The 20,837-nt window shown below is 45.9% G+C and overlaps 1 protein-coding gene and 1 long non-coding RNA gene across 5 annotated transcripts in view; one reads left to right on the forward strand and one right to left on the reverse strand.

Annotated features, from left to right (window-relative positions):
- Positions 1–3,226: 3,226 nt before the first annotated feature.
- The window catches only part of herc2 (HECT and RLD domain containing E3 ubiquitin protein ligase 2), a 60,811-nt gene continuing 43,200 nt past the window's right edge, over positions 3,227–20,837 (reverse strand). For 3 of the 4 annotated variants that reach the window (XM_074636730.1, XM_074636728.1, XM_074636731.1), the window contains exons 74-90: positions 20,663–20,818; positions 20,266–20,580; positions 19,963–20,177; positions 19,172–19,349; positions 18,768–18,929; positions 18,016–18,107; positions 17,792–17,931; positions 10,083–10,270; positions 9,730–9,927; positions 9,557–9,640; positions 8,157–8,298; positions 7,745–7,939; positions 7,377–7,489; positions 4,939–5,129; positions 4,753–4,858; positions 4,435–4,647; positions 3,227–4,069 (exon numbers count right to left, since the gene is read on the reverse strand). In XM_074636730.1, the coding sequence (XP_074492831.1) occupies positions 3,797–4,069; positions 4,435–4,647; positions 4,753–4,858; positions 4,939–5,129; positions 7,377–7,489; positions 7,745–7,939; positions 8,157–8,298; positions 9,557–9,640; positions 9,730–9,927; positions 10,083–10,270; positions 17,792–17,931; positions 18,016–18,107; positions 18,768–18,929; positions 19,172–19,349; positions 19,963–20,177; positions 20,266–20,580; positions 20,663–20,818 (2,961 nt within the window). In that variant the 3' untranslated portion in view covers positions 3,227–3,796. The remainder of the gene's footprint in view (positions 4,070–4,434; positions 4,648–4,752; positions 4,859–4,938; positions 5,130–7,376; positions 7,490–7,744; positions 7,940–8,156; positions 8,299–9,556; positions 9,641–9,729; positions 9,928–10,082; positions 10,271–17,791; positions 17,932–18,015; positions 18,108–18,767; positions 18,930–19,171; positions 19,350–19,962; positions 20,178–20,265; positions 20,581–20,662; positions 20,819–20,837) is intronic. The other variant, XM_074636729.1, reaches the window with a different exon arrangement.
- On the forward strand, positions 11,655–17,815 carry LOC141768468 (uncharacterized). The gene is made up of 3 exons (XR_012594076.1): positions 11,655–11,730; positions 11,960–12,159; positions 17,733–17,815. It is a non-coding gene; the product is annotated as an uncharacterized LOC141768468 (long non-coding RNA).

The following is a 20,837-nucleotide window of genomic DNA, read 5'->3' on the forward strand; positions in this document are numbered from 1 at the left end:
TTTCTTATTTATTTTCAGACTTTTTTCAGATCTTTTTTTTCAGACTTTTTACGTCCAATATTTTTTAGATCTTTTTTTTCAGACTTTTTTTCAGACATTTTTCAGATCTTTTTTTTCAGTTCTTTTTTTTACAGACTTTTTTTCGGACTTTTTTCCCGATTTCTTTTTTGGATCTTTTTTCAGAAATTTTTTCACAACTTTTTTTTCAGACTTTATTTCAGATCTTTTTTTCAGATCTTTTATTTCTTATTTATTTTCAGACATTTTTCAGATCTTTTTTTTCATACTTTTTTTGTCCGACATTTTTCAGATCTTTTTTTTCGGATATTTTTTCAGATCTTTTTTTTCAGACTTTATTTCAGATCTTTTTTTCTGACTTTTGTTTCTGACTTTTTTCACGGACTATTTTTCAGATCTTTTTTTTCAGAAATTTTTTCACAACTTTTTTTTCAGACTTTATTTCAGATCTTTTTTTCAGACTTTTTTTTCTGACTTTTTTCACGGACTATTTTTCAGATTTTTTTTTCAGATCTTTTTTTTCAGATTTTTTTTTCAGTTCTTTTTTTTACAGACTTTTTTTCGGACTTTTTTCCCCGATTTTTATTTTGGATCTTTTTTTACAGACTTTTTTTTCAGACATTTTTCAGATCTTTTTTTTCATACTTTTTTTGTCCGACATTTTTCAGATCTTTTTTTTCGGATATTTTTTCAGATCTTTTTTTTCAGACTTTATTTCAGATCTTTTTTTCTGACTTTTTTCACGGACTATTTTTCAGATTTTTTTTCAGATCTTTTTTTTCAGAAATTTTTTCACAACTTTTTTTTCAGACTTTATTTCAGATCTTTTTTTCAGACTTTTTTTTCAGACTTTTTTCATGGACTATTTTTCAGATTTTTTTTTCAGACATTTTTCAGATCTTTTTTTTCGAATATTTTTTAGATCTTTTTTTTCAGACTTTTTTTCAGACATTTTTCAGATCTTTTTTTTCAGTTCTTTTTTTTACAGACTTTTTTTCGGACTTTTTTCCCGATTTCTTTTTTGGATCTTTTTTCAGAAATTTTTTCACAACTTTTTTTTCAGACTTTATTTCAGATCTTTTTTTCAGATCTTTTATTTCTTATTTATTTTCAGACATTTTTCAGATCTTTTTTTTCATACTTTTTTTGTCCGACATTTTTCAGATCTTTTTTTTCGGATATTTTTTCAGATCTTTTTTCAGACTTTTTTTTCTGACTTTTTTCACGGACTATTTTTCAGATTTATTTTTCAGATCTTTTTTTTCAGAAATTTTTTCACAACTTTTTTTACAGACTTTCTTTCCGATTTCTTTTCAGATCTTTTTTTGGACATTTTTGGGGTATATTTCTGACTTTTTAAGACATTTTTCTGACTTTTTTTGGACATTTTTCAGGGTATGTCTGACTTTTTCGGACTTTTCTTCTGTCTTTCTTCGACCTTGTTTCTGACATTTTTCAGACTTTTTCTCAGAATTTTTTTTAGCTATCAGCTACAACGCTCTGACACCCAGAAACAAACCTCTATGATCTTTTGTCATTTTTGATAATCTAAAGAACACATTTTCTTGCATTGGCCTTTCTAAAATGTGCAGTGATGAAAGTCACTATATTCTGTTATGACAGACCGGATAAGAAAAATAAAGTATTTTTTGAACATGAAAGCATGTAAACATGTTCTAGTAGAAACCCAAAATACAAATATGAATCTGAAAATGAGTGTGATATGTCTCCTTTAATGTACTTTTATTGTTAAATACAGCTGAGTATCATGCATTGTTGGGATGTTTTGATGGACTTACGTGCTAATCATCACTTTTATTGCTGCCACTAAGATTTTAAGATGCATAATTGTTGTTTTGTTCCATTTGATGTAAATCTAATGGACAATAAAGTACTTTTCAAGGCTGTCATTGGAGTAAAGTTCTGAATTACTGTGCACAGACTCATAAGCAATAGATAGAAAACTGTAAAGATGATTAAAACCTTGTAGTAATATAAGAATGCAACATGAACACAACCAGTAACAGGAGTTCCTGCTGCTGTGATTTTATGTAACCGACTAACACACGAGATGAAGGAGGCCGTTCATTCCTCGTCTCCCTCCCTGGCTGTAGAACAAGCACCTGACTCCCTCCAGCAAAACGTACGCTGTGATTATTACTGAGAAAAAGCACTAAGTCCACAAAGAATGCTAATGATATCTAAGCCAAATCAAGCCTTCATAACACAGACAGAGTTTCTCTCTCTCACGCCTTTGAACTGCTCATGAATCAACGTCGGAGAGAGAAGTGGAAACACAGTTTACTACGAGCCGAGACGGCGAGAGGAATGTGTAACGAGTGAGTCGAGGTTCTTAAGATCCATCACATCACATCGCCTCCTTTTCTCAACACATGAGGGAGGCGCAGCCCCCATGATGCTCTGCTGACAACCGCACACACAGAGGGAATTATGGGGGATTTCTTTAATCCCAGTGGGTCAACAGTGATGTCCAACACGCCACCGCCACTCCCGCTACAACCTCCGGACCACATATTGAAACGGGATTCTTCAAGAAATCAAAAAGAAAATCTGATTTCATTTTGTCTAAAGCTCCGCCCGGCGAGACGAGGGAACCCAAATGAACCTCTGACCCAGTTTGGAAACATTCAACCGAACAGCAGCATGTTAACCCGTTCCAAACCAATAACCAATAACCAATAACCTCCATCCAGACGACAACATGATTTAGATAGAAGATTTATGAAGCATTTTGAAATGATTACAAACGCCGCTTCTATCAATTTGTGTTCGACTTGTTTTTCTAAAAACCTTCCAGATCGTCTGTTTGCTCGGCCGGCCGACACAATATTACATTTAAAAACAACTGGAGACCATCGTGTGATGGGATCACACCAGCCGCAACGCCAAATCGGGCCAGGGGCGAAAAGTGGCGCCACTTCTGGCACCCTTACTTTGACCACGCCCATCTTCCAACTCAACCTCCATTTTGATCTCAGCCGTAGTCCGTATATAAGAGGTGGACGTGGTCGCCATGACGTCACACATTAGTTTGTGGACGACGGTTTTGAAGCCTCAAGTTCGCCACTTTGGCCGTCTCTTCTTGGTTTTTTATTTTTGGTCGTTGCCATCTTGTTTTTTTAGCCATCTTGGTTTTTGTCTCCGACACCATCTTGGTCATTTTAATAAAACCATCCGACGGCTTGAGTCATTTTTCATTTAAATTTATTAACAGAAATGTATTAACATTTAATATGCAGGAATGAGACCTTCTGTGAATACATGGCACAATCATATTATATACATTCTTTAAGGAGACAGTGCACAGACATGGTGGAGGGGGGGTGAATCTTAAAATGACCCTTCAGCGGGCTCGGACTGGCGTGAGCGGAGTGACAAACACTGTTTAAGTTAAAAATGTGGTTTATAAAGAAACATGGCTGTTACCAAGAAACAAAAAGTAATACTACTGTTCTGTCGTACATCAACTTCTATATACAAACTAGGGAGGTAATAGACACGGACCAGAGGGAGGGATCTACCACAGTGCTGTTTGTTTGATAACTGTAACAATATACATAATTCTCATGTAACACAACAATTACATGTGCAGCCGATCACCCCGCTTCATTTGAAAGAAACTAAATTAGAGCACTTCCTCTCTTTAGCTTATAACGCTTTTAAAGCTCATTGCACGTTTTTCCCCCACAGACGTTTGTGTCTTCGTCGAATGCCTGCATGAATATGTGTTTTTATTAATAAGGTGAGACTCTCCGGATCAGTGTCCCGTTAAGTAGTCCTGGGTGGAGTCCGAAGCGAAGGAGTCGGCGTCCTCGTTGTCGGAGTCCTCGCTGCTGTCGTCGGCGGCGGGCTCCCCGGACAGGGCGATGCGGGCGTAGTCGTCGGTGTCGATGGACTTGCAGAAGTGAATGGCGTATTTCAGTTTCTCCTCCAGCACCTGTTTACACGAGTACCTGGGCAGCTTCAGCAGGAAGAAACACGTGTAGGACTCTGGCAGGAAGTGGTCCGGAGGGTTGTACTTATCCAGCACCTATGGACAGACAACATGGCGTTCTGAGTTTCTCTGGATCAGGTCGGGAGAAAGATGGATTTATACGTCTGCATTAGGGGGCTTTGCTGTTCCGACGGGCTACATGCACGGAAAATCTACAAAACATGTCAGAAAAAAGTCAGAAAAATGTCGGAAACAAAACAAAGCAAAAATTGTCGGACAAAAAATGTCTGAAAAAAAAAGACTGGAAAAATGTCTGAAAAAAAAGATCTGAAAAATGTCGGACAAAAAAAGTCTGAAAAAAAAAGTCGAAAAATCCTACTAAAACGCACTCCGTGTGATCACGGCTTCTTTAAAAGGAGCTGAATTCGGTGCTTTTTAATACTTTTATTTTTCCCACTCACCTGCACCACAAAGTCCCGCCCCCGGAAGTCAGCGATGGTGCGCGGCAGACGCGTGCGCCCCCAGACGAACCTCAGGAACAGAGACCTCTCCGTGTTGGAGAAGGACTCCATCACCTCCCAGAACCACTGGATGAGCGACGACGTGGGCTCCACCCCTTTATACGTGGCCACTGACTTCAGCAGGTGGAGCGGGATGTCGGGGCTTCCACACACCTGAGAGGAGAGGAGGAGAGGAGGAGGAAAGGAGACGTTTAGCGTTACAACCAGCAGCTAGAGGAGGACAGAGGCGACGTCACCACCGTGAAGCTGCTCACTCACCATCGTCTCCAGCTCGTAGCCAGTGAACAGCGACAGCAACGGAACGGGAACCACTCGAGCCATTCCCTCACGCACAGCAGAGACCTGCTCGTCGAACTCGTGGAGCCTGAAGAAACCAAACAGGAAGTTAAACACAAACACGACTTAGATGGAGTACGTTCTGTGTATTCAGCGTGTTTTTCTCACCTGTAGTTAATCGCCAGGCGGACGTACTCGGCGCGGTTCTCCAGGGTGATGTGGGAGTACTTGGAGCTGAGCTGGATGTCCTGGCCGCTGGCGTTGGGCACAGTGAAGGGCAGCGTCATGGCCTCGAACTCCTCGGCCGTGGCCTCGTTGTCCCGGATGTACATCAAGCCGGGAATAAAGTCCTTATCAACCTGGAGACAATATTACATCCATTTTTAATGTCTCTTCAGGTGTTTCTCAGTGGGGTTGTATGAGGTTCTCCTACAAATCTATATCAGTTTAAGTGTACGCTATGATTAGAATATGTTCACCTCTTTACCTCGCTGTCAGACAGCCCTCTCTGACGGGGAACTGAAGCCGTTATCTATGCTCTCTTCAAAGCCACCAGACTCCATTCACAAAAACAGTAATTTAACCTCTCAGAACACAGGAGCTGCTGGTCTACCGCTGCATCCATCGGTTAGTTTGTTTGTGTTATTGTGTGACTTTAGTGTTTTAAAGCAGTCGATCCCAACCTAACTTCATCAACTTCCTTTAATGACTATAACTCATCTGTTTCATCAACATAAATAAATGACGTCTTGACCGACTTGCCAAGCGAATGCAGATACATAATACAATATTTTCTTTGTAACGTCTTAACTTCCTATAACAGTGTTGGAGCAAAAAATAGATTAATAATTAAGAATAAATGTAATTTATGGTGCTGCTAGACCGTCACATTAATAAAAAGCGCAGGCCTCTGCAGTGAAAATGTTGTTTTTGAAAGGCTAATCGCCAACAAATATGGACTGAAGCAGAATATTTAGTCAGATAAAAACATGTGTATTTTCAATAAATGTCGACTTTTTGAAATTTGCAAATGTTTGGATCACATGAGTCAGAAATAATCCTACGCAGCTGCCACTGGAATCTAATTCTACTGATAGTATAATACTAATAATATTAGTGTAGCTTGATCTGACACTGTGCAGAAACACCGGCTTTAAACAGAATGCGGCATAAAAAAAAAAATCATTTTAAATAGTTTTAATCTTTAGTATAAACTATCCAGTAAGTGTGTTATTATGATTTGAGTTATACATGAGCAAATCTAATTTTGACCCTCTCAGAGCAGATAAATCCTGGGGCCCTCCTGTAATCTTTGGTGCCCCGGACCAGAGGTTGAGAACCACTGCTTTAAAGGGTTAGTTGAGATTCACCAGAGCCACACAACAACACAAACAAACTAACCGATGGATGCAGCGGTAGACCAGCAGCTCCTGTGTTCTGAGAGGTTAAATTACTGTTTTTGTGAATGGAGTCTGGTGGCTTTGAAGAGAGCATAGATAACAGCTTCAGTTCCCCGTCAGAGAGGGCTGTCTGACAGCGAGGTCAAGAGGTGAAGATATTATAAATATAGCGTACAACTAAACTGATTTTTTTAGCTGCTGCCTCCGTTCACAGCAGGACATTACTTTGCTCCCGTGCTGGTACTCCTGTCTGTTTCTACTAACTCCATCTACTGTAGTAATACACTGACTATGGAGAAACATCTGAACTATCCCTTTAATAAAAACCCAGGGGTTCACCTGGTGTGTGCATTCATTCATTCATTCATTCATTCATCTCTCTGTGTGCGTATTTCTGCCCTCGTGCTCACGTCACAGTTGTTCCCGTGAGCTCTGCTCCTTCTCCGGTCTTATGCTGGATCTCTAACCTTTCTGATAGCGCGAGGGGCAAAAACCACAAAACAAGAGCAGCTCTGTGAAGGAAAAAGAGGCCTTTCTACCCCCCCGCTGCAGTATTCTCTCAGTGACGGTTCAGGAGCTCATGATCACAGCGTGAGGGCAGGAGTGGACTCCGACAACAAAAGCTCAGATTGTGACTTCTCTTACTGAGATGAACTCAGATCTGCAGCTCTGTGGAGAGAGCAGGTACAGTCTGAAGTGGTTCTCGGTGTAGAGCTGAGCTGATGGGCTTAAGGTCTAATCTGAGGAGGAATGTATAGGAACGGGTTCGTTCTGCAAGTTATAATGCAGATCATGAGGGGTTGTAATGTTATATAATGTCTGTTATTAAGAGAGACATTCCTTCTTGTAGCTGGTAGTTAAACAAGTAGAGAGCACGGGACTTAAAATAATGTACAACACTAAGATGCTCATCACTAAACAATCAGCAACAAATAAAACTCCTGTAAACTGACCTGATGAAAACCACCTGTTCATGAGGTGCACGTTTTAGAGAGATTAGATCAGGAGGTTTTCAAAGTCTCAGACTCTGGGTCTCCACTCAGACAAAGCTTGGAGAAAGGCGCCCAGATAAACACCAGATAAATCCCTTCAGAGTACATACAGTTCTGTATGTACGAGTGGTTCTAACATGAGGCCCGTTGTTTGAACAGTTAGATTCTCATCATCATCATCGGTGTGTAGAGAGCAGCGGGGCGGCGTACGTACCTCACTGAGGTCAGCGATGGTCAGGTTCATGCCTGCCAGCTGTTTCCACACCGGCTCTGCCAGATTCAGACTAAGAGGGCTTCCGGTCCGGATGGCGATGCCCAGGAGAACTCCTGCAGACACAGCGAGGCCGAGAGCATTAACACACATCAAAACCACAAACTGACTCTGACTCTGACTCTGTGCAGCAGCAACAATAAAACACAGAACTATCTGTAATAAGTGGAGCGTGCTGCACGGCGGCGCTGGCCAGGTGTTTTATCAGTAGAAACGCAACATGAAGCATTTTAAAATAGAACATGCAGAGTTTGAGTTTATCAGGGATTACCAGCCCAGAAGACCTGACGGGGAGATTAACTGGATTATACCTAGGAAGCGGAACATGCTCATGTGAAGAGGGGACTTGGCGGCGGGGTTGAGCAGGAAACAGTCCCGGTTGGCGCCCGACTCGTCGCGGCCGTTGGGGGTGACGATGAGCAGCGGGGTCAGGGCGTTCTGCAGCTCCTCGCACATTTCGGCGATGGACTCGCTGTAGCCGCCGCCGCAGTCGTCCACGGACTCCCCTGAGAGGGAAAATACACAAACAACAGTAGTTAACCCTTTCAGCTCTGCAGTAGGTCATAACTGACAGAATCCTCAGCTTTCTGCTGCACAAAGAACGAACGCTCTCGCTGTTCTAGTTTTTAAACAGGACATAGGAAGGCTGAGGAAACGCTCACAGCTCTGTTTATAAAGAATAACCCGTCTGGGAGAGGCGGACATGACAGCGTTAACACATACCCACAAACTTGACCTTCCACACCCGGTGAGGGAGCAGCAGGCTGTCGGGGCTGAACGAACTCATCTTGGCACACATCTGACCAAACACAGACTTGGTCCCGTCGGGACCCGCCAGGCCTCCTTTACTACGGGAACGCTTCACCTGCAGGGCGAAGAGGAGGAGGAAGAAGAAGAAGAAGAAGAAGAGATTAGGGTTTGTTTCTGTTCTGTGGTTAATAACTTCCTGCTAGAGGGAGAGGAAGTACTGATGGGCATGAGCTCCTGGATATGACAGCTCTACATGGGGAGGTGGTGGGGGAGGGGGGGAGGCAGTGGTCCGAACCGAGAGTCTAAACCTCAGTCCAGGAACCCTGCAGACACATCACACAACCACACAGCACAGAACAATCCCCTTATGAAAGACATCACATGTGAAGCTCAGGAGGCCGTCTGGATCACAGCCTCACAGTGAGAGGAGGAGGAGGAGGAGGAGGAGGAGGAGGAGGAGGAGGAGGAGGAAAGTACAGTAGGACACTTGAAGAAAGCAGATTATGAGCAGGCAGTTGTATTTCCTACTAGGGTTGCACGGTATACCGATACTAGAAAGGTATCGCAATACCCTGCTGTACGATACCCCGTTTATTAGTACCGCTACTTTAAGAACGACTTCACGATATCAGCCCGGTTATAGCCTGACGGGGCCGTCGACTCGGATCGGGAACGATAAATGAGTGTCGTGTGCGAAAATCGATCGTTTTTTATCTTGTGTAGTGTGTCATAATATACGACAACAGACGCCGCGTCTGGGACGCCTCATGACGTCCCGACAGAAAGTCTAGCATGTTTGATTTTTCTGTTGCTTTCCACGACGTGTTCCATCACGGCCGTGAATCTGACCGGCTGAGCACCGACGCTGTAAACAGAAGCACATGGCTACTTATTATGCACAATGATGTCATCGGACCTTCAACTGCTGCCGGACCTCGCTGTAGGATATTCAATCTAGGTTGTGTCGGAGTTAAAAAAACACCACCGCTGTTTGCATTCCCTTTAAAAGCCAGGTGCACCTGCAGCGGGCTTATTGCTACTTAAAAGGAAGATTCAGCAGACTGGAGAAGCGAGCGGTTTTCTGCATTCAGATCATGTGAAGTGTGAATTCATTATATGATAATCAGCACCAGATAGAAACATTATTACTTTCCGATGCAGCCGACGAGTGGCTCGGACCGGCTGAGTGGAATCCTCCGGAGCGTAACGAGGATCCATCAGCCTCAAAACGCCGCCGTTTGGAGTTCTGCCATCTAGTACTCTAGGTTTTTGCCGTGGTGGTATCTTTTCAGTATCGGTATCGAGGTATTTCAGCTGGGTATCTTATCAAAGTCATAGTTTTGGTATCGTGACAACACTACTTCCTGCGGTACCTGTATCCTGTTGAGCTCCACCACAGGTCCATGCTGTCGGTCCCTCACCATCGTGGCCTGAACCACCTTCCTGAACGCCGCTTCCTGTTCACCAGATAGTGATATAAAGATATTAGTGCCGAGCAGAGATTAGGTTTTATGAACATTAACATCTATTGCTCTCTCTCTCTTACCTTGCCCTGGGAGATGAGGATGCCCCTGAGCGTGTCGAAGCCCACCGAGGGTCCGTGGCCCGTCTGACCCAGTCGGCCCTCCAGGTCGAACATGGGGATGCACGGGCAGAAGAGCTCGGAGATGTGATGCAGCAGCAGCAGCCGGTTCCTCAGAGCCATGATGGGGATCTCCTGCAGGTGGTTGTACTCCATGGGAACCTTCAACACATCACACAGACGGTCTCAGACTGACAGCATGAAAAAGTCTGCTTTGCTTTAATGATGCTTCTGACTGTAAATCTTTTACTGCCACCTACTGGAACAAGTGCTAAGTCCAGTATCTAAAGGATGACAGTGTCAGTTCAGTTCAGTACCTGAGCGGGCAGTTTGCCGGCGTTGGTGGGCTTGCTGGTGGACCAGGCGAGAGTGTGAGCAGAACCACAGGCCACCCTGTTGATCTTCTTGCCCTGCAGCGCCGCCACCAGCCGTGGCCTCTGGATGGCGTTGGTGGTCCCGTCTCCAAGTTGGCCCTCGTCGTTGTCCCCCCATGTGTACACTTCTCCTGAGCCAAACACAACAACAAAGCCTTTCTGTGGAGCTGCAGCTGGACTTTACATGTTTACATGCACACTGATATTCCACGACTATACAGAATACTAATGAGGATGAAGAACTGTGTGATCTGCTGATATTATTCAGGTTTTAGGAGCATTCTTTAGATACATGTATAACGCACATTCACTATATGAGTCTCAATCAGGGTTTTTACTAGTGTTCATTTCCTTAACTAAAACTATGACGAAATATGTTTGTCAACAAACTTTTTTTGCCACGACTAAGACGGGACGATGACGAGGCGGCACCGACGTCATTAAACACTAACATGACAATATCAAACATGCAATATCGTTGATGAAAAAGATGAGACTAATATGTAGTTTAAACAACAAAACTTTAGCAAAATCTATTTATTTTTGTCACCTTCCACCTTCTCTTCCCCTCTCTCTGTCTCAAACACACAAACATACATACATGCAAACACATGCGTTAATCAACCACCTGAACCCGACCAGCAAACCGTCAACTTTATGCATTATAGTAGCACAACTGTCAGGACTGAGACAAGAAGGTCAGAGATGGACTGAGCGCTGCCGCCGCAGCGTGACGGAGAGAGAGAGACAGAGAGGGGAGGAGACGGTGGAAGATGACAAAAATAAAGACATTTTGGTAAAGTTTCCATGTTTTTAAACAAGATTTAAGTCTTGTCTTTTTCCGTCAACGATACAAAAAAATTTCCGAAAAAAAATATCTGAAAAATGTCGGACAAAAAAAGTCTGAAAAAATGTCAGAAAAAAAAGTCTGAAAAAAAATATCTGAAAAAATTCTGAAAAAAAAGTCTGAAAAAAAATATCTGAAAAAATTCTGAAAAAAAAGATCTGAAAAATGTCCGAAAAAAAAGTCTGAAAAAAAAGATCTGAAAAAAGTCTGAAAAAAAAAGATCTGAAAAATGTCCGAAAAAAAAGTCTGAAAAAAAAGATCTGAAAAATTTCCGAAAAAAAAGTCTGAAAAAAAGTCCTGAAAAAAAAGATCTAAAAAATGTCCGAAAAAAAGTCTGAAAAATTTCTGAAAAAAATGTCCGAAAAAAGAGATCTAAAAGAAAGTCTGAAAAAAAAGTCCTGAAAAATTTCCGAAAAAAAAGCCTGAAAAAAAAGATCTAAAAAATGTCTGGAAAATATTTCTGAAAAATTTCTGAATAAGTCTGAAAAAATGTCCGAAAAAAAAGATCTAAAAAAATTTCCGAAAAAAAAGATCTGAAAAATGTCCGAAAAAAAAGTCTGAAAAAAAGATCTGAAAAATTTCCGAAAAAAAAGTCTGAAAAAAAAGATCTGAAAAATTTCCGAAAAAAAAGTCTGAAAAAAAAGTCCTGAAAAAAAAGATCTAAAAAATGTCCGAAAAAAAGTCTGAAAAATGTCTGAAAAAAATGTCCGAAAAAAGAGATCTAAAAGAAAGTCTGAAAAAAAAGTCCTGAAAAATTTCCGAAAAAAAAGATCTAAAAAATGTCCGAAAAAAAGATCTAAAAAAATTTCAGAAAAAAAAGATCTGAAAAATGTCCGAAAAAAAGTCTGAAAAATTTCTGAAAAAAATGTCCGAAAAAATCGATCTAAAAGAAAGTCTGAAAAAAAAAGATTTGAAAAATGTCTGAAAAGAAAGTCTGAAAAAAAAGATCTGAAAAGAAAGTCTGAAAAAAAAGATCTGAAAAATGTCTGTAAAATCTATAGTCATGGAAAAAAAGGTCATTGATGAACATATTTCGTCAGAGTTTTAGTTAACGAAATGAACACTGACCAAATCGTCTGATCTGGAGTGGATGCAGCCTTAGTTTGAATGTCTTTCTTGGAATAAAGGCAGAATATTTTGTGCATGTAAACGGCGTCACTGGAGAGAGATCTTGTATAATAAACGATAGTTACGTATGTAACTACGGTTCTATGAGTTCTGGATGACTGCCAGAGGCAGTGTTTAACACTGGATGTTATCCATCTCGCGCACGCGCAGGTCGAGTATTTAATATCAACAAAGTCACATGTGACCTGGGATGACGTAGTTTATATAAGCCCACGTCATCATCAGATATGTCCCTCCAGAATCTTCTCGCCAAGATTCCGAGTGACAGCCAACTCTGGCAGTCATCCAGAACTCATAGAACCGTAGTTACATACGTAACTATCGTTCTATTTCGTTCTTCCTGACTGCCAGAGGCAGTGTTTAACACTGGATGACTACTACCAACGTAGTCACGAGGAAAACCCACCTCACCGGGAACGGCCTGTGGATTCCTGAAAGACCACCGATGCTATTGCATGGGGAGCAGCAACATTGACCCTGTAAAAACGGGCAAAGGTGCATGGAGTAGCCCAGCTGGCCGCAGCGCAGATATCACTTAGGGGGATCCCCCGTAGCGCTGCCCAGGAAGTGGAGACACTCCTGGTGGAGTGGCCTCTGATATTAAGAGGTAAAGGCAGTCCTTTTGACCTGTATGCTTCCTCAATGGCCTGAACAATCCACCTGGAAAGCCTCTGCTTGGACAGGGTGTGCCCTTTCCTATGGCCCCCATAGCAGACAAACAGACTATCAGAGCGGCGAAAGCTCGCAGTCACCTGTATATAATGCCTTAAGGCCCTCACTGGGCAGAGCAGTTCTGCTCACTTAGCATCTACCCCCTGTAGGCATGAAGGGTCATAAGCTGCCAGCTCAATGACCTGATTAGAGTGGGTCGGAGCCAACCTCTTCGGGAAAAATGATGGGTTAGGCCAAAGTGCTACCCCTGTGCCATCTGAGTTCCAGCGAATACACGTTTCACTCACTGACAAGGCGTGAAGTTCACTCACACGTTTTGCTGATGCCATCGCCAAAAGGAAAGCAACCTTTACTGAAGACCACTCCAGCCCCGACTGCTCCAGAGGCTCGAAGGGGGGGGGGACAAAGGGCTTCTAGCACCAGAGGCAGTTCCCACAAGGGAACCTTGATAGCCTGCGGGGGGTTCCGTCGCTGGGCTCCTTTAAGAAATCGGGTCACCAGAGTGTGAGACCCCACGGTCTGGTTATCCACTCTGACATGCCCGGCTGAAATAGCAGCTACATAGACCTTTAAGGTAGAAGGAGAGAGTTTCTTCTCCAGCAAAGACTGCAAAAATCTCAGTATTATTGGCACAGAGGCACTCTGAGGTACCTCCTCATGCACTTTACACCACTCTGAGAATATTTTCCACCTGTTGGCATACAGTGCCCTGGTGGAGGGTGCTCTTGAGTCAGAAATGGTTTGAATTACCGCCTGGTCACATACCCTTAGGAGTGGGTCCGGCTCCTCAGGGGCAATACCCAAAGCTGTAGGCGATCCGGGTTCGGATGCCAGATGCGGCCCCCCCGCTGTGAGAGCAAGTCTTGCCTCTTGGGTAGGCACCATGGAACTCTGTCCAGAAGCCTGTGCATCCCCGGAAACCAGGGTCTCCCCGGCCAGTTTGGGGCGACCAACAGGAGTCTGTTGTTGCCGTGCTGTATTCTGTGTAGCGTTACTGCTATCAGTGGGAATGGTGGGAAGGCATAGAGGAGGCAATCTGGCCCTGGGTGTGCCAGGGCATCCTGTCCCAACGGGCTTGCTGTCTCCGTCAGGGAGAACCAAAGAGGGCAGTGCGTTGAGGCTTCTGAGGCAAACAGGTCCACCTCTGCTGCGCCATATTTGCGCCATATCTCCTCTACCACCTCTGGGTGGAGCCTCCACTCGCCCGCAGGGGGTTTCTGGCGGAAGAGAAAGTCTGCCACCACATTCTGTGGCCCTGGCAGATACATGGCCCTGAGGCTGGAAAAACAAGGGAAAGCCCATACCAGAAGTCTCCGTGCCACCTGTAGCAACCGGGTTGATCTGGTGCCCCCTTGCCGGTTCACATGGTAGACAGCTGACTTGTTGTCGGACCGTACAATAACATGCCTGCCTCTCAAATGTGGTAGGAATTTGCGAAGTGCCAAATATATAGCACGGAGCTCGAGCCCATTTATGTGCTCCGCCGCTTCCTGTGCTGTCCAGAGCCCCCTTATCGCTCTGTGCTGCCATACTGCCCCCCAGCCGGAGGGCAAAGCATCGGTCACCACCACCTCGCGACGTGAGGGAATCGAACCCAATGAGATGCCCCTGGCCAGATATGCCCCGGCTCACCATGGCCGCAAAGCAAGGAGGCATCGGCAGGACACCCTGACTCTCTTGGATCTGTGGGACTTTGGATCTAATTGGAGACCATTGATCCAAATTTGGAATGGCCGTAAGTACAGGAGGCCCAGTGGCACTACTGATGTTACTGACGTCAACATACCTAACAGCCTGAGAAACAGGCTGTACCTCAACCTCCTGTTCTTCCGGAACCGGAGGAGGAGCTGGAGTATGGCGTTTACTCGTCTTGGTGTTGGGAAGGCCAGCATATGGCGGGAGTCCAGAGTTAAACCAATGAACACTACCCTTTGGCTGGGTATGAGACAACTCTTGGCATGGTTGACGGTAAGGCCCAACCTCGTCATGTGATGCAGAAGGGACGCAGTGTCCCGTTCTGCCTGTTCCCTGGTCAGAGCACAAATTAGCCAATCGTCCAGGTATGGGAGGATAAGCATCCCCCTGGCTTGCATCGGGGCGAGTGCCGCCCTCATGCACCTTGTGAAGACCCGTGGGGCAAGGGAAAGACCAAATGGGAGCACCTTGAATTGGAAGGCCTTGCCTTCGAATGCGAAGCGCAGGTACTGCCTGTGAGGTAGTGCTATTGGGACGTGAAAGTATGCGTCCTTTAAATCGATGGATGTGAACCAACTGTGCCGTGTCACGTTTTGGAGCACATCTGCTGTACTCAGCATGTGGAAGGGCAACACCTTCAGAAATGTGTTCAGCCCTCGTAAGTCCAGTATAGGGCGAAACCCACCCTCTCTCTGGCTACTTCTTGTCTGAGTGCCTGGGACTTTGTGGGATCTCTGACCGTGGTCAGTCTGATCCCACTGAAAACTGGGGGCCGGCGTCGGAATTGGAGATTGTACCCTTGGGAAAGCGTAGCCACCACCCAAGGGTCTGAAGTGCTGCTTTCCCAGCAGCTGAGTTGCTGCTGGGAGAAGCGTCCGACTGCCGGCCCCGGGGCATCAGGATCTTCCCCTCTGGCCCTTTGGGTACCTGGGGGGGCGATACCCTGACCCCCGACCCCTTCTCGCTTGAGGCACCGGCCGTGCCGGAGCCTGCGAGGTCCTCGGGTACGTATCAGGACGAGCTGGAAGCCGAGGGCGACTGGTACCACCACCCTGTGGGGGCCGCTGTCGCCATAAAGGCGTAGGTTCCCGGAAGCTAGCAAACTGCTGCCGAGTCTGGTTCGCCTGGATTCCACGCTCCAAGGCCTGCTGTGCTGCTGGGCCAAACAGCTCCCCCGGAATCACGGGGAGAGTGCGGAGGGCTCTCCGGCCCGGCTCCGAAAGCGGAGATTGGGCCAGCCATACCTGCCAGCGAGTCAGCGTAAGGGTCGACATTAGTCTGCCAAGCTCCCTTGTGATAAGACCGAACGCCTGCAGGGATGCATCACTGAGGCTCTGGACGGAAGCATCCACGCCAGCAGTTTGCAGGGACTGGGACAAGGATAGTATCAGATGGGAAAGAGAGTTTCCAAGACGGCCCATGCGTGCCGCTGTTTCATAAGCCTTGACTAGAAAGTCGTCTGTGATGCGACACTGGGGCCTGGGACAGCGAGCATCAGGCCTCAAGACCTCATTGGGAGACACAATAAGGGCGCAATAGATGGCTCCACTTCTGGCATCTTACCCAGTCCGTAAGTGTCAGCGTTCTGCATTGAAGCTAAGGCCCTGCCGCCTCAATGTATGGCTGGGAGGGTGGAACAGAGAAACCCGCCAGGGGCGGGGCCCACCTAAAAAATGCACTGGATGAGGTGCCCGCAGTCGGGGCCTCATCCACGCCTAAGCATGCCAGAGCCATACGGACCACTGGTTTAACTGTCGCTGGAGCAGACTCTGAGCCTGCCCTGGACCCACTTCCTGACTGCTGGGAACAGGTGTCAGAAGCGTGGGAGGAGCTACTAGCTCTCCCTGTCCAGGCCGGTCCTCACAGAACTGGCTACAGGAAGCCCTTGTAGACAGGGCATCCTCATCCCATCCCGGTGGGGTAGGCTGGGTTGCGTTCACCCTGCCTGGCTGAAGGTTAAGGAGCAGCGCTTTAATCTCAGCAAACTCTGATGTTAGCGTGTCGACCTTAGTTGCCAAACAGTCCACTTTCCGTGCCTTTTTTGTAGGTGGGGCCCCCCCAGGTGGGGCGCGTCTCCGCCCACTCCGTGCATTTGAAGGTACACCCGGTAGGGGCAACTGGCACTCGAGCTGCTCTTCTAGCTCAGCTAATCGAGCTATCTTCAGCTCCCGTGGCATAAAACTACAATTCATGCACTGACTGTCGGACAGCCCCTCCCTCAGGTGTACCACACCGAGGCATGTGGGGCATTCATCATGGCCATCAGTAGCTAGCAGTGGAGCCATGCAGGCACGGCAAACATGCTCACCTAACATGGTGCTGCTGATATTTATAATAATTCTTAGTATTAATTTTATACTCTTATATTTAATTAAATAATGTATTTTTCTTACTTATATAATGTGTTTACTTAGTTATGCAACTCATTGGTTACACTGGAGTGAAAGCACTCTCTAGTAACAGAGAGAAAAATTTACATCAAGTTGCTTAACAGGAAACTGTCTCAGTAACTAGACACTAGCTTTGAACTAGGACTGTTATTATACAAAAGACAGGGAAGATAATAACTTCCCCTTTAACAGCAGCCACAAACTGAGTTAACCCACAAGCGAAATCACTTACTGGGGAGCGGTCGCTCTATCTATCAACAAAGGAGATGTCTGCTTTAACGAGCGAAATCACTCGCTGCTGAGCAACACACACTGTAAAAGGAAATGAATTAGCCGACAACAGCCCAACGGGCTCGTTGTCCGACGGAGGCTCGCCGATACTGTAGCGCAAACACTTAGCTCGGCGGCCATAAACAATAAAGGAGACCGAAAACAGACTCCTATCAACAAACGTAACTGAAACTCTAACGACGGGAGGATATACTCACCTTGTGATCCTAGCTCACCTGTCGTTAGCCTCGCTGAATTGAACCGGCGAAAACACCGGTGTTACAGCGTCTAAAGTGTTAGAGTGTAGCCGTGATTAACTAATCGCAGCCCTTGGAGGACGAAACCGTAGCTCCAACCATGCGGTTGCAGGGCTTCCAGCGAAAAGTCAACGGCTTATCTCTTTTAATCAACCTGCATTCGCGGATTACCTGCCGCGAGAAGATTCAAGGGACATATCTGATGATGACGTGGGCTTATATAAACTACGTCATCCCAGGTCACATGTGACTTTGTTGATATTAAATACTCGACCTGCGCGTGCGCGAGATGGATAACATCCAGTGTTAAACACTGCCTCTGGCAGTCAGGAAGAACGAAATAGAACTGAACTGAGGGGAACATGTGATGATGCGTAAAAAGGTCGACCCTACCATCCTCCGTGCAGCACACACAGTGCAGCGACCCCGTGGCGATGGCGATGACCTTCTTCCCTTGCAGCCCCTGAACCTGTCGGGGTCGTCGGACGTGGTCGTCGGAGCCGTGGCCCAGACGGTGATAGTCGCCTTTCCCCCTGAGAACCACACAATACGTTATATACACACAGCTGATCCATCTCACCTGTAACAGCAACAACAGGACAGGTTAATGTACCTACCAGGTGTACACGGCTCCAGACTTAGTCAGAGCCACAGAAAACTGAGAGCCACACTCCACTTTGACCACCCCGAGGCCCGTCAGAGAGTCGATCTGAAAACAAGAAATTAATTCATCAATCATGTGACGGAGCGTTATAAGAAACACTTCAGACCTCTGAGATTGAGCCATTCATCCACCACAGTGAGCAAACACTGTGCCGAGAGGATATCATCTTGATGAGGGAGGTTACTGGTGTTTTACTGCTCTTCTGAAATTTAAACTTATTCAGAGCTGTGAAAACTAGGAAGAGATGTTATCCTGGTTTTAGCTCCAGTCCGCTGGATCCCTGTACCTTTTAGAGTAGATAAGTAGTAGTTCAGATAGAAGATAAGATAGATTTACTTGTTTTTAAAGCTCTTAATGGTTTGGGATTGACTTCCACTTCTGGGTTTTTATATTCATATTGGACAGCTAAACTAACATTACTGCCAAGCATATGAAATATACACGTTCAGTCTCGAGTGCGTCGCTCAGAGCAATAAATCGATTATCAAAATAGTTGGCAATTAATGTTTTCTTCTTCTTCGCAGCTCTACTTGAACGTAGAAGCTGTGACTCCTGATCTTAAACAAGAAACAAAACTCTCTGTTGCTGAGCTCGTAGCGTTCATCAGTCTCTTCCTGTATAAAATAACTGGGGGGAAGAAGACACGAGTATAAAGTGATGTCTCTGCCAACCTCCGGTTGCTCCCCGCTGAGTAAATTGCCTCACCTTCATGGGGATTTTGCAGCCGTCGCTGCCTCCGCGACCCAATTTGCCGTAGTCTCCGTCTCCCCAGGACCAGACCATGTCATCGTCTGTTAGACACAGCGTCTGGGCGTCCCCGCTGCCGCAGGCTACATCGATGACCCTGTGACCCTGCAGTGCATCCACCTGGATAAAACCACACAGACGCAGACATCAGCTTCACCTCGCCGTGACCGTCTGGGAAAACCTCGTCGCAGCGAGGCAGAGTGAACAGCTTGATTCCTGTCCAAACACCGTCATGTCGCTGAAACACTTCAGGTCGACACTAATCGTTCCCAGCCTCTTCAGTTTAATGACAAACCTCAAAGGGACAGTTCATTATAACGGCACGGTATGATCTGAGATGTGTGAGAAACTGAGCGACTGACCAGCTTTGGTTTGAGCTGATCCTCGCTGTCTCCGTGACCCAGTCGTCCGTAGCGACCTTTGCCCCAGGTGAAGAGCTCTCCGCTGGCAGTGATGCAGGCGCTGTGGGCCCCTCCGGCGGCGATATCCACCACCTCCACCCCCCTCAGGGACTCGATCACACGAGGACGGTCACAGGGGCTGAAGTCAAGAGGAGTCACTGTTACTATAGAAAACTAGAGGAGTCACTGTTACTATAGAAACTAGAGGAGTCACTGTTACTATAGAAACTAGAGGAGTCACTGTTACTATAGAAAACTAGAGGAGTCACTGTTACTATAGAAAACTAGAGGAGTCACTGTTACTATAGAAACTAGAGGAGTCACTGTTACTATAGAAACTAGAGGAGTCACTGTTACTATAGAAAACTAGAGGAGTCACTGTTACTATAGAAACTAGAGGAGTCACTGTTACTATAGAAACTAGAGGAGTCACTGTTACTATAGAAACTAGAGGAGTCACTGTTACTATAGAAACTAGAGGAGTCACTGTTACTATAGAAACTAGAGGAGTCACTGTTACTATAGAAAACTAGAGGAGTCACTGTTACTATAGAAAACTAGAGGAGTCACTGTTACTATAGAAAACTAGAGGAGTCACGTTTCCCATTCTAAATCAAAAATTTATCAAAATGAGCTTTCAATTTCAATCATCGAAATCAAAAGCTGGATCTGCAATTCTCCCGGTATTTTTGATTTCTATTGACATTGTGTGTGTTGTGAAGTGTAAACTGAAGGAGTGATTCAGTCCGAACCTTCTGTTCCCATGACCGAGTTTTCCGTCCTCCGCCTCCCCCCACGAGTAGACCTCTCCCTCCGAGGACAGCGCCAGGCAGTGCTTCCCTCCAGAGTTCACCGCCACTTTCCTGATGAAGACGTGTTGGATGGACTCCAGCAGCGTCGGCGTGGACACCGACTCCGTGCCTCCGATACCCAGCCTGCCCCCGGCTCCGTATCCTGTTGCGTACAGCTACAGGATCGAGACGAGATATATATATATTAGTATTCTGACGTCGTTGATGAAAACCATAGCGAGTGATTAAAAAGGAGAGACGGACCTTTCCATCAGCGGTGACAGCAAACAGAGTCTGCTCCCCGCCGATGAGCTGCACCGGCCGCAGCGTGGCGAGGGCTTCGGTGGGAGTGGGTACTTTGACCTTCGCCCCCTCGATGCCCCCCAGCTGACCCCTGTGGTTGTGGCCCCAGCCGTAGATGGTGCCGCTCCCCCCGGCGGAGAGGGTCCAGTCGTCCGGCCGCCGGTTCATCCACTGCACGAGCTGCTCGTCGTGCTCGCGCTTGAACAGGTCGTGGCTCTCGTGGAGGCCGTTCATGCTCTCGTGATCGGCCATGAGCTCACGGATCTTCTTTGTGACCTTCAAAAGGGTTAAGAATAATAGTGATTAGAGGAGGATTAAGAACATTCTCAACGCGTGATGAAGAAACCTGCACGCTCACCTCATCCAGGAAGGGTCTCGGCTGAGAGGTTCTCTTGTCCAGAGCCACGGCGACTCTGGAGGCGGTGCAGTACCGGCGGAACCAGGCCCACTTATGGGTCTCAGCACAGCAGGGTAAGGTATCGAGCTCCAGGTCGCAGGCAAGAGCAACCAAGACCTGAAGAAGATGTTAACAT

Source organism: Sebastes fasciatus, chromosome 5 (genome assembly GCF_043250625.1).
Source record: "Sebastes fasciatus isolate fSebFas1 chromosome 5, fSebFas1.pri, whole genome shotgun sequence".
Classification (NCBI taxonomy): domain Eukaryota; kingdom Metazoa; phylum Chordata; class Actinopteri; order Perciformes; family Sebastidae; genus Sebastes; species Sebastes fasciatus.